The following is a 12623-nucleotide window of genomic DNA, read 5'->3' as shown; positions in this document are numbered from 1 at the left end:
TCTGGTAGAATTCTGCAGTGAAACCATCTGGTCCAGGGCTTTTTTTGGTTGGGAGACTTTTAATGACTTTTTCTATTTCCTTAGGGGTTGTTGGACTATTTAAATGGTTTATCTGGTCTTGATTTAACTTAGGTATGTGGTACCTATCCAGAAAATTATCCATTTCTTTTAGCTTTTCCAGTTTTGTGGAGTAGAGGTTTTTGAAGTATGACCTAATGATTTTCTGGATTTCCTCATTGTCTGTTGCTATGTACCCCTTTTCATTTCTGATTTTGTTAATTTGGATGCTCTCTCTGTGTCTTTTGGTTAGTTTGGATAAGGGCTTGTCTATCTTGTTGATCTTCTCAAAGAACCAACTCTTTGTTTCATTAATCCTTTGTATTGTTCTCTTTATTTCTATTTTATTGATTTCAGCTCTCAATTTGATAATTTCCTGGCATCTGTTCCTCCTGGGAAACTTTGCTTCTTCCTGTTCAAGAGCTTTCAGGTGTGCTGTCCAGTCACTAGCGTGAGATTTCTCCAGCTTCTTTATGTGGGCATTCAGTGCTATGAATTTCCCTCTTAGCACTGCTTTCATAGTATCCCATAAGTTTGGGTATGTGGTGTATTCATTTTCATTGATCTCTAGGAAGTCTTTAATTTCTTTCTTTATTTCTTCCTTAACCCATTGGTGATTCAGTTGAGCATTATTCAGTTTCCTTGAGATTGTAGGATTTCTGAGTTTTTTCTGATGTTGAAATCTAACTTTAAACTATGGTGGTCTGATAGAACACAGGAAGTTATTCCAATTGTTTTGTATCTGTTGAGATTTGCTTTGTGGCCAAGATGTGGTCGATTTTAGAGAAGGTTCCATGGGGTGCTGAGAAGAAGGTATATTCTTTTTTGTTTGTGTGGAATGTTCCGTAGATATTGATTAAGTCCATTTGAGCCATAACATCAGTTAAGACCATTATGTCTCTGTTAAGTTTCAATTTGGCCGATCTGTGCAGAGGTGAAAGTGGGGTGTTGAAGTCTCCCACTATTAATGTGTGGGGTTTTATATGTGATTTAAGCTTTAGTAATGTTTCTTTTACATATGTGGGTGCCCTTGTGTTTGGGGCATAAATGTTCAGAATTTAGACTTCATCTTGACGGATCTTTTCAGGGATGAGTATGTAATGTCCTTCATCTATTTTGATTGATTTTTAGTTTGAAGTCTATTTTGCTGGATATTAGGATGGCTATACCAGCTTGCTTCTTAACACCATTTGATTGGAAAGTCTTTTCCCAGACTTTTATTCTTAGGAGGTGTCTGTCTTTGAATTTGAGGTGTGTTTCATGTATGCAGCAGAAAGATGGGTCCTGTTTTAATATCCATTCTGTTAGTCTGTGTCTTTTTATAGGTGAATTAAGTCCATTGATATTAAGGGATATTAATGACCAGTGATTGTTCATTCCTGTTATTATTTTTACTTTTTGGTGGTAGTGTGTGTGTACTTCTCTTCTTTGGGGTTTACTGCTGTGGTGTTATCTATTGCCTGTGTTTTCATGGGTGTATTTGCCTTCCTTAGGTTGGAATTTTCCTTCTAGTGCTTTCTGTAGGGCTGTGTTTGTGGAGAAGTATTGTTTCAATCTGGTTTTGTCTTAGAAGGACTTGTTTACTCCTTCTATGATGATTGAAAATTTTGCTGGGTATACTAGTCTAGGCTGGCATCCATGGTCTCTTAGTGTCTGCATTATATCTGTCCAGGTCCTTCTGGCTTTCAAAGTCTCCATTGAGAAATCTGGTGTTATTCTGATGGGTTTGCCTTTATAAGTCACTTGGCCTTTTTCCTTTGCTGCCCTTAATATTATTTCTTTATTCTGTACGTTTAGTTGTTTAATTATTATGTATGGAGGGGACTTTTTTTTGGGGGGGGGGGTCTAGTCTGTTTGGTGTTCTATAGGCTTCCTGTATCTTCATAGGCATTTCCTTCTTTAAGTTGGAAAACTTTTCTTCTATGATCTTGTTAAATATATTTTCTGTGCCTTTGAGTTGGTATTCTTCTCCTTCCTCTATCTCTATTATTCGTAGGTTTGGTCTTTTCATGGTGTCCCAAATTTCTTGGACATTTTGGGTCATTTTAGTGTTTTCTTTGACTGATGAATCTATTTCTTCTACTGTATCTTCAACACCAGAGATCCTCTCTTCCATCTCTTGCATTCTGTTGGTTATACTTGCATCTGAAGTTCCTGTTTGTTTACTCAGATTTTCTATTTCCAGCGTTCCTTCTGCTAGAGTCTTCTTCATTTTTTCTATTTCCCTCTTCTGGTCTTGGACTGTCTTCCTTGCTTTTTCATGATTTTCTTTCAAGGACTTATTGTTTTCTTCTGCTTTAATTGTCCTTTCCTCTAGTTTTTTGTAGTGTTCTTCTCATTTTTTGTTTGTCTGTTCCTCTACTTTATTTTTTATTTCTTCTATATAAGGCTCTAGCCTCTTCATGATGTTACTTATAAGGTTGATTTCTTCTTCTTCTTCCTTTCTGTGATGTTCAGGTCTAGCTGTTGGAGAAGGGCTAGGTTCTGGTGATGCTGTATTGCTCTTTATTTTGTTGTATGTACTTCTGCCTTGAAGTCTGCCTATCTCCTCTTGGGTTCATTCTTGGTCTTATCAGTGTATTTGGTCCAGAGAGAGCTGACAGATTTAGGGAGCCTCTCTCTGGTCCTGATGGAAGCTCTGGGCCAGATGGGAGCGCTGTTCTAGATTCGAATGCTGGCCTGATAGGAGCTGGGGGGCTGGACTCTGAGTCTTGGGAAGTCCCTGGGGTCTCCTTATTTTGTCCAGATGGGAGCTCCTTTTGTCCAGATGGGAGTTCCTCTGGTCTCTGTTCCAGATGGGAGTTGCAGGGCAGGATGGAAGCTGGGGGCTGGTCTCTGAGTCTCAGGAAGTGGCTGGGGTCTCTGGCAGATGGTTGTGGGGGCAGGGTGTGGAGACTGCAGGGTCTGCCTGCAGTCTTGGAAAAGGGGATCCTTTCCACAGGGCCCGCCAATTGGCTGGAAACTGGAGCCAAGTTAGGCAGTTCTTCCCAGGATGCCCTGTGTCCAGCGTTGGGACCCAGTGGCAGTTGCCTTTCTGACTATAACCCCAGGGACTCACCTCTGGTCCAGATGGGATCTGGGGGTTGGTCTCTGAGTCTCAGGAAGTGGCTGGGGTCTCAGGCAAATGGGTGTGGGGGCAGGGTGTGAAGACTGCAGTGTCTGCCTTGCAGTCTTGGAGGCGGGGATCCTTCCCACAGGGCCCTCCGATTGGCCGGAAACTGGGTCAGGTCCTCCTGGGATGGCCTATGTCCAGCGGTGGGACCCAAGGGCAGTTGCCTCTCTGACTATAACCCCAGTGACACAAAACTATTCTAACAACTAAAGAAGTAATTGTTTTCTCCTCTATTGTAGTCTTGTTTTTAAATGAGTAATTGGAACTTTACAAATAAAAATAAATTTCATTGTTTCAAAAATTTTGCATAATTTTTGATATGTTTGTGTATACATGGAGTTTCTCCAAAAGGGCTAAACAAATATTGTTTATTTTTATAGCCTACCAACTAAGAGTGTGTCAGCCTCCACCACCTGTACCTAATGCAGAAATTTTGACAGAAGATGATGAATTTGAAATAGGTAAAGTCTTTAAAATCACTTTCAAAGAATACACTCATAGCAGAACTACCTTTCTTAGAAAGAAAAAGAAAGCATGCACAATTGCAGCAGTCTATGTGTTGATAGAGTTTGTTAAGATTATGTAGGAGAAAAAAAAAACAATCAAAAGAAGACTAGAGCCGGGCAGTGGTGGCACACACCTTTAATCCCAGCACTTGGGGGAGGAAGAACCAGGTGGATCTCTGTGAGCTCGAGGCCAGCCTGGGCTACCAAGTGAGTCCCAGCAAAGGTGCAAAGCTACACAGAGAAACCCTGTCTAGAGCACTGCCCCCCCCCCTCCAGAAAAAAAAGAAGACTAGAAACAGTGAACAGGCCCTATGAAAGCTATTTGTCGAGGGCATTTTAGATATGTGTTGTGATCTTGAAGAAATGCCATGAACCATGCCTGGGTAGCTTAGTAATAAACAATTGCATGGCAGTCTTCTAACAATTACACATGTTCTGAAGGATCATACTTATGTCAACAAAATTAATTCCTTGTGGCAACTGCTTCTATGTAGCTGGTATCCCTCATCAGTAGCTTACTCCTTCCTTCTTTCATGGTTGATCAGCACTATTAAGCCTTGCTTCTTCAGTGTTTAAGAGTAACCTCTGCTTACAATTGATGCTATTTTTGCACTGATTAAAAATGAGTAAATGAAAATACGTCTGCTGCTAAAATGAAAACAGCTATTCAGCTAAACTTTGTAGCTTGTCTGAAGTTCTCCTCTTTTTTTTTTTTTTTGTTGTTGTTGTTAACAGGTGATATTATCAGGTATCAGTGTCTTCCAGGATTTACACTGGTTGGAAATGCAATTCTGACATGCAGACTTGGAGAACGACTGCAGATGGATGGTGCGCCTCCAGTTTGTCAAGGTATAGATGCATTGCAGTTATTTGCTAATTTACTTTTTTTGAGAGGTCTTGCTATATAGTCCAGGATGGCCTCAGACACGAGTTCTACCTGCCTCTTCATCCTGAGTGCTGGGATTACACACACTGCAACATTTAACTTGTGGCTATTAACTTCTTAAACATTTATTTTGTGTTTAAGCAGGAAAGATAAAATTTCAAAAAAAATATAGCTCATTGTAGTATTGAATACTTGCCTGATAATACAATTCTGAGGTGTATAATCCATGTGGTATATTTTTAATTCAATTATTTCTCAGATGTGCCAATTAAAAATAATGTATTCTTCTGAGATTTAAAGATTTTTAATTAGCCTGAAGTCAGTTCAAACTGTGTGAGGTATTTTTGGTCTATGAAGTAGAAATAAGGGTAAAGAAGAAGGATACAACCAAACCAAACCAAACCAAACACAACACCAAATAAAGACTGAGGTGATAATTCTTTTTATTTGGAAAATACAATTCTAATCTAGCTGTATAATCCTTTATTTACTCCATATTACCCTGGTGATTAGGATTCACCAGACAGACACACACAAAAAACCAAAGCAAAACAAAAAACAAATAATCTTTAATGGACTTTGCTGTATTGGCATCACTATGTAAGTCCATGGCAGTCCTCCAACTAACCATAACACTATGTACAGAACACATATCAGGAAGCTATAGAATAATGATAAGTAACTATTTCTGTGTCAGATACAGCTTGATGGAGACATATGTGACCCTGAGTTCAAAATGAGCAATGAAAGTTTTCATAGAAAAAGCTCAGAGAAAGGATTTTCTGCTGTCTGTTGATCATGCAAAGAGACATATAAAAGAAGTGGACAGGGATTTAAAGGGATTTACTATGTTACCAAGACAGCTAAGGTAGGAATTTGAAAGACTAATAAAATTAAGATGTTCAAATATCATTTACAGTTCATTTGTGCCGGCCATAAATCTAACTCATAATACCTGAGTATAAATGGTGGCCAATTTGAACAAAAGTAAACTATTTTGTTATGCCACATTAGAGCTTCTTGGATTACTTCCTTTACTGAATTTTTTCTGACATATGGAAACCTGTTTTCTGAGTAGTATAATAATTGCTGACAGAAAACCTAAAACAAAAATAATGAGTCCAATGTGACTCATATCTGCATTCTCAACACTGTAGTTAGAGTTTTCCTGCCTGGCCCAGTCAGGACAAATCTCTCTTACCCGCCAGTCCCAGCACAACACATTGAAGGCTGACTCAAGAGGATTACCCAGAATTTATAAGCCAACCTAGGCTATATACTGAAGTAGAAGCTAGTCTACATTACAAATTGAGACTCCCTCAAAATAACAGTAACACATTATTGTTCTAATCACGCAATATATAGGAATTAGCATTTTCTTTTTCTTTCTTTCTTTCTTTTTTTTTTTTTTTTTTTTTTTCTGAGACAGTGTTTCTCTGTAGCTTTGGAGCCTGTCCTGGACTAGCTCTGCAGACCAGGCTGGCCTCGAACTCACAGAGCTCCAATTGCCTCTGCCTCCCAAGTGTTGCTTTTCTACCTAATTGGAATCATTATGAAATGATGTAGGATCTTCAGAGGAGTCTCTTAATGTAGCAGAAAGAAAAGCAGGGATGAACTTGTCACCCTGTGACAATGCCTTATGATCTCAGTCAAGGCTGCTGGAACCTCTTAATGTTTGTTGAGTATTCATTCTGTTGTCTAACTTATATCCACAATGTAGATGTCATTCATTCAACACTTTCCTCCATGGAAAACTTTTCTGCAACCATTTAGGATTATATAGGCTGCATATTCACGAACAGATTAAAAACCAATGGAAAAGTTAGGGTTTCTTCCTCTCTGGAGATAGTGCATGGGGAAATACTTCAGCAGGCATAAAAGATGTGAGGAGACAGAGCCATAGCATGATTGTTTTCCTACATCAAAACAGATAAGTTTTAGACTCTTGTAAAGAGAGTTTCTGTGTTTGGATCACAATTCAGTAATTCTTAGATGAAAATAAACAAACTAATCTGGACAACCTTTGTTTTTCACAGTCCATCTTTTCCCATGTTTTCAATGTCTCAGTTCTAAAACTGGAACTTTCTTTAGATTAATTACTACATATCTTATTCTATAAGCTGTAGAAAATGCAAAATAAATTCAATTCCTAGTCACAGAACACTTGAGAGGGTCATTAAAAATTAATAGGTCATCCCTTAGAATAAGTCTATGGAGTTTCTTTATGAATACATTAGTTGGTAAGGTATTAATGCAAAAAACTGACTTACCAGTTTTGTTTAAGTTAAGTTTTGCAAACTTACTAAAGTGCTCATTCCTCTTAAAATTTCTAGAACACATCTACACTGTTTTCATTTAATTATAACTTATTATTTTCATTTTTCCAAAAGAAGCAGTATTACTTTCCTATTCAACTCTAGGGCCCACTTAGACCTAACAATAGTATGTTTATCACTAAACTTTATAGCCACTTTCAAAAATCTGAAAATTAGTTCTGGCTCATTTTCTTTTCAAATATTTCAAGTTTTCCACAGTTAAAGAGTAGTTTTACATCCCTGCAATTCATGATTTTTTCAATTCTTGTAGAATTTACTCAAAAATATTAAGTTGCCTAAAATATTAAACTATACTCTAAAAATTATGACTATGTAACTTGTTTATTTTAGTAAATTATATCCATTATATTGGATGTTTTCAAGTATAGTTCATTTAAAGAAATTGTTAAGGTCATGACCTAATTATATTTGATGAGTTTTAATACCAAATTATAGAAATTTATGCATGCTAGTTGAATTAGGAAATGGTACGTGATTTATTTCCAATCTATCAAAATCTTAAAAATTCTGCATTCCACTGTTCTCTTGATCACTAAAGTGTCCTCAGTTAAAATACTGAAACTGTGGTACAACCTAAAGTTAAAACATTTAACAGTGTTATATACTTGAAGTTTTGTTATAGTCATATCCTTCATTTTAATAGAAAGTTTTGGTTTATGCTAGCTTTAATCCTGTTTAATATGTTTGGGCTTATTTATCATATTTATGCACAATATGATTCATAATAAACAAGTCTAAACTAAAAACTCTACATTCTTTTACTTAATTTTTAAAAATGACATCTTTGGAGAAAGAGAGGCCTAATCATTCAGTTATTCTCTATTTTGAAACCTAAATTGAAATAGATATCTGTACTATTTGTTCTAATATACAAATGATATGGACCCAAGATTAAAATTTGTTGTCTTTGGGTGGGGGCAATAGAACATAACTACATTGTTTTGTTATTCTTGGGATGTCTTATATTGTAGAAGCAATATGATTTAAGAATTTGTGCTTTTGTGAGCATGTAAGAGCTAACACCAGGAGCTGCAGGATAACTGGTGACCGGGAACTGTATAAAGTCCTTATGGATTACTCATTTTCCTGAGACCAGAAAGAACTGTGCATGAAATAAGCCTTGAGAGAGTGGTTTATATTACTGGACCATGCACCTGAGTGAGGTGGAAGTTCAGAATGAGAAGAAATTGAGTTGAAAGTAAGGAGAATGAAGTATGGGACTGGCATGTAGATAGAGTCAGAAGGAAAGATACAAGAATACAGAAATAATTAGGGAAATGTGAAGAAGCAAAAGGAAATGAATGCATTATCTTTTATTTAATTGTATGTTTCTCACAAAGAAAGCATTTTCAATGTAATGGAGAGGAGAAACAAATATAAATTTTTAGGCCTTCACATCATATTTTAAGTAGCTCAATAAAAATGTTGTTTAACACAAATTCTAGCTATTGTCTTCTTTGTGCTTAATGAGCATAAAGCAAGCATTTGGTATTAAGAATACAGTCTTTGTTTCTATTTTAAAATCCTTTTAATGATGCTTTCTTCCCCAGTGCTATGTCCTGCCAATGAATTTCGACTGGATTCTACAGGAGTCATATTGAGTCCTGGCTACCCTGACAGTTACCCAAATCTGCAAATGTGTGCATGGAGCATCTCTGTGGAAAAGGGCTATAATATCAGCATGTTTGTAGAATTTTTCCAGACAGAAAAGGAATTTGATGTTCTTCAGGTGTATGATGGTAACCATGGGTTATATTTACTGGATATTCATAAATTTAGTCCAAATACTCTAGCTGTACATATGAATGTTCAGTACAAACAATTGCTTATATCACTTTTGTCTTATAGATATATTTTAATTAAATGGACTCTATTTAGTATGAAGATTGTTTGTAGTTAGCTTGATAATTTTTATGAATTACAGTTTAAAGAAACTATTAAAATGCTTAGTAAAATTATTTTGTATTAGCTTTCCCTTATTGATAAGGTACATTGGGTTTTAAAGCACTTCAATATTTCATACTATTTTAAGCATATAAACACAGGAAATAAACAGGAATATAATTATTTATTTATATCTATATTATATTATTTTCTCTCTAAAGGACCAAATATTCAGAGTCCAGTGCTTATTTCCCTCAGTGGAGATTATTCAGCTGCTTTTAATGTAACAAGCAATGGTCATGAAGTATTTCTTCAATGGTCCGCAGATCATGGCAATAACAAGAAAGGCTTCAGGATAAGATACATTGGTATGTGATGTTTAGAATTTTTGCAACTATATCACCTTTGTCACTGTTGAAATTGTTAGTAAAGAGTTAAAATGGGGATTAAGAAAGGCTCAGTGTGGGGGGAGGTTGGTTGGTTGGAAAGATGACTCAGCAGTTATGAGCACTGGTTTCCAGAAGACTCAGGTTCAATTCCTGGCATCCACATGGCAGCTTACAACTGCCTATAACTCCAATTCCAGGAAATCTGAAATGCTCACCCAGATATATATGCAGACATACTTCAGGCAAAACACCAGTACTCATTAAATTAAAATAAATAAATTTAAAACAGGCTCAGCAATTAAGAGCATGTACTGATCTTTCAAGTATCTGAGTATTTGTATTCTTTTCACAAGATGGCTCACAACTTTCTGTATCTCCACTTACAGGAGATCTGACACTCTCTATTGATCTCAGCTTGCAACAGGCATGCATTTAGTGCATATACATGCATGCAGACAAACACTTATATACAGAAAATAATATAAACAAACAGAGGAATCTAGATTATATTTAGTTCAATGTTAATAAGAATTACAGACTCTCCATTGTTGCTTTTTGAATAATTTAGGGTACTCTTTCTGTACCTCAATTTGATTCTGTGATGAAATAATTTTACCTTCTCCTTTCATTAATTATCTACCACATTAAAGGCTTCTTGTGGAGGGCTAGGTGGGAAAGGTCTCGGTTATCTTGAAGAGGCTGGCCACTGGGATTTTGAGTATAGGGGCAAAACAAATTCAACCTTGTATATTTTCTTTTCTTTTTGGGGAGGGCACAAAGATGGGAAGGTGGACCTGGGAGGAAAGGGAAGCAGGTGTGATTGGGGTACATTGTATGAAATTCCCAATAATCAGTAAAGATATTCTGTTGGAAAAAAAGTTCATAAGGTATTTACAACTTAGGTTAATTAAACTGATTGTTTCATTTAATTTTTTCAATAGATTTGTTTTCTTTAACTGTCAGAAAATTGTCATAGTCTTATCAACATATCATATGACCTTTTAAATAACTACTTAAGATTAAATTAGTTTAAGCAGAAACAATGATGTGATTTTAGTAATTACATTTTGTAATAGTCAATAAAAATCTCTTATTTTGAAAGACAAAAATTTGAAGACACTTAAAAACCACAACAAAAAATGCTTTTACTATTGTTCCTTTGAACTGAATAACAATTAGAAAGTTGTGGCCTCAGGATATATTTTTCATGCCATGATGACATTACTTTTTATGTTCTTTCCTTTTTTTTATAAGAAAGCATACTATTTTTGACACAGTAATTATTTTTGGAGGTGTTTGAATAAAAACTGTTCTCTATTATAGGAGGGATGCATTTTTTTTCTTTACTATAATCCTAGATGGTAAAAAAGGCTGAATCTTGGCTAGAAGAATAGTCTGGAATCAACTGCACATGTCTTTCTTCAGTGTTGAAATTGTGCATCACAGGATGCTGATCACTACGAATTGCTTCAACTTTAAATGCTTTATAAATAGTTTTAATATTTCTGAATCATCAACAAATAATACATTTCATTGATAGACTATATACTCCCTCATTTTTATGAATTTCAGTTAATTATAATTTTACACATCAATAAATATAGTACATATCTCTCCATATAACGTGCAGATAAAATAATCTTGCCTAGTTACTTTCATTTGAAAAAGAATGAGTTAATAATTATAATTAAATAATAATGTTAATATGCTTACAAAATATGTAGCCTAGTAAATTTGAAGAAAAAAGAACAATATTAAAATTAAATATATGTTTGAGATACTCTTTTTTTGTGTGTGTGTGACAGGATTTCTCTGTGTAGCTTTGGAGCCTTTCCTGGAACTCACTCTGTAGCCCAGGCTGGCCTCGAATTCACAGAGATCCGTCTGCCTCTGCCTCCCAAGTGCTGAGATTAAAGGCGTGCACCACCACCATCTTGCTGAGATACTCTTAAGATTGCATTTAATCAGTGTTTTAACCATATAAAATATGTCAATTTTATTTTATTACTCTTATACTAAAAAATATTTGAATTTTGTCACATTAAATTTTGTTTTACATAATTGTCACAAATTAAAGGAGAATTGTAAAACAAAACAATTAAAAGTATTAAATTGATTATGATATAAATCAGCTTTTATTTTTATTAATATCTGTGGCAAATTTTGATATAGGTATAAAGAAAAACACCATTTTTAGCTACCAAGAAATATTTGATATGTTAAAGATATACTTTTTCCCCTGCTAGAAGTGAAAGTTTGTGACATATATATTCTAAAATCAACTTAATCATTACTATTTATTTTCTACTTTCTATGGTCTCAGATGATGAAAATATTTCAAAAATTAACCATAACATGACAAACTGAATAGTCTCCAAAGTATATATACATAGTATACTAGATATTATCTTTTGTCATTTCTGACTTCAGGAAAAAGCAAAGTTATATTTTATTGGCGATTTTTATAATTCTATAAGTACTCCATTAGAAGGAAACTGTAATAGAGTCTCAAAGATGATCATGAAGTAGGAAGGTCTATTTTAACACCCGTCCAAATGATAATCATGCCCCACTATGATACATGTCTCTAGAGACAGCTTCACGATGACATGTATACAACAAGCTCTACTATTTTACTCCCAAACTGTGACATTTAGGCCCATCAGATGGCAGGTAATTCAGTTTGTTGATTTAGACGATATATTGCAGAGCTTTTGGACATCCACAGGTGACAGAAAGCATTTAAAAGCAGAAGACATGTTAGATGACAGTCAAAATTACGAAAGATTCTAGGGATAGTCAATCATCCCATAAGCCATTTTTTTTTCTTGTTTTTTTTTGAGATAGGGTTTCTCTGTGTAGCTTTGCGCCTTTCCTGGAACTCACTCTGTAGCCCAGGCTGGCCTCAAACTCACAGAGATCCGCCTGGCTCTGCCTCCTGACTGCTGGTATTAAAGGAATGTGCCACCACCACCCTGCTTAAGTAGACATTTTAAAGTCAGTTGTTATTTTATTTCAATGACCGTTATATATTTAAACCACTTTTAAGTAGGTGGTTTAAATGTATAATGTTCATTGAAATAAAGTAACAACTAACTTATTCTTAAGTAAGCACTAATTCCATAGTTGTTTGTAAACTTTGTTGACAGAGAACTTCTAATTGCTAATTAAGCACTATTTATTTTTTCCTTTGAAAAGCCTTTTACTGCAGCACACCAGAATCCCCACCTCATGGCTACATCATCAGTCAGACAGGGGGACAGCTGAACAGTGTGGTTCGGTGGGCCTGTGATCGAGGGTTCCGACTCGTTGGGAAAAGCAGTGCCGTGTGCAGAAAGTCCACCTATGGGTATCATTCATGGGATGCACCTGTCCCTGCCTGCCAAGGTAAAGTATCTTATCCCAAAAAAGAAACAAAAATTAATAAAACACTGACCTTATCCTTTCTATGTT

At 35.6% G+C, this 12623-nt stretch overlaps 1 protein-coding gene across 3 annotated transcripts in view; it reads left to right on the top strand.

Moving 5' to 3' along the window:
* Nucleotides 1-12623, top strand: part of Csmd3 (CUB and Sushi multiple domains 3) — a 1137155-nt gene that overhangs the window by 1039929 nt on the left and 84603 nt on the right. For all 3 annotated transcript variants that reach the window (XM_036207646.1, XM_036207645.1, XM_036207647.1), the window contains 5 exons: nt 3550-3630; nt 4411-4524; nt 8448-8636; nt 9003-9149; nt 12369-12557. In XM_036207646.1, coding sequence (XP_036063539.1) covers nt 3550-3630; nt 4411-4524; nt 8448-8636; nt 9003-9149; nt 12369-12557 — 720 coding nt within the window. The remainder of the gene's footprint in view (nt 1-3549; nt 3631-4410; nt 4525-8447; nt 8637-9002; nt 9150-12368; nt 12558-12623) is intronic.

This window comes from Onychomys torridus, chromosome 16 (genome assembly GCF_903995425.1).
Source record: "Onychomys torridus chromosome 16, mOncTor1.1, whole genome shotgun sequence".
In the NCBI taxonomy this organism is placed as follows: Eukaryota; Metazoa; Chordata; class Mammalia; order Rodentia; family Cricetidae; genus Onychomys; species Onychomys torridus.
Note: the sequence above shows the minus strand (reverse complement) of the source record. Positions and strands in the feature narration are given on the sequence as shown.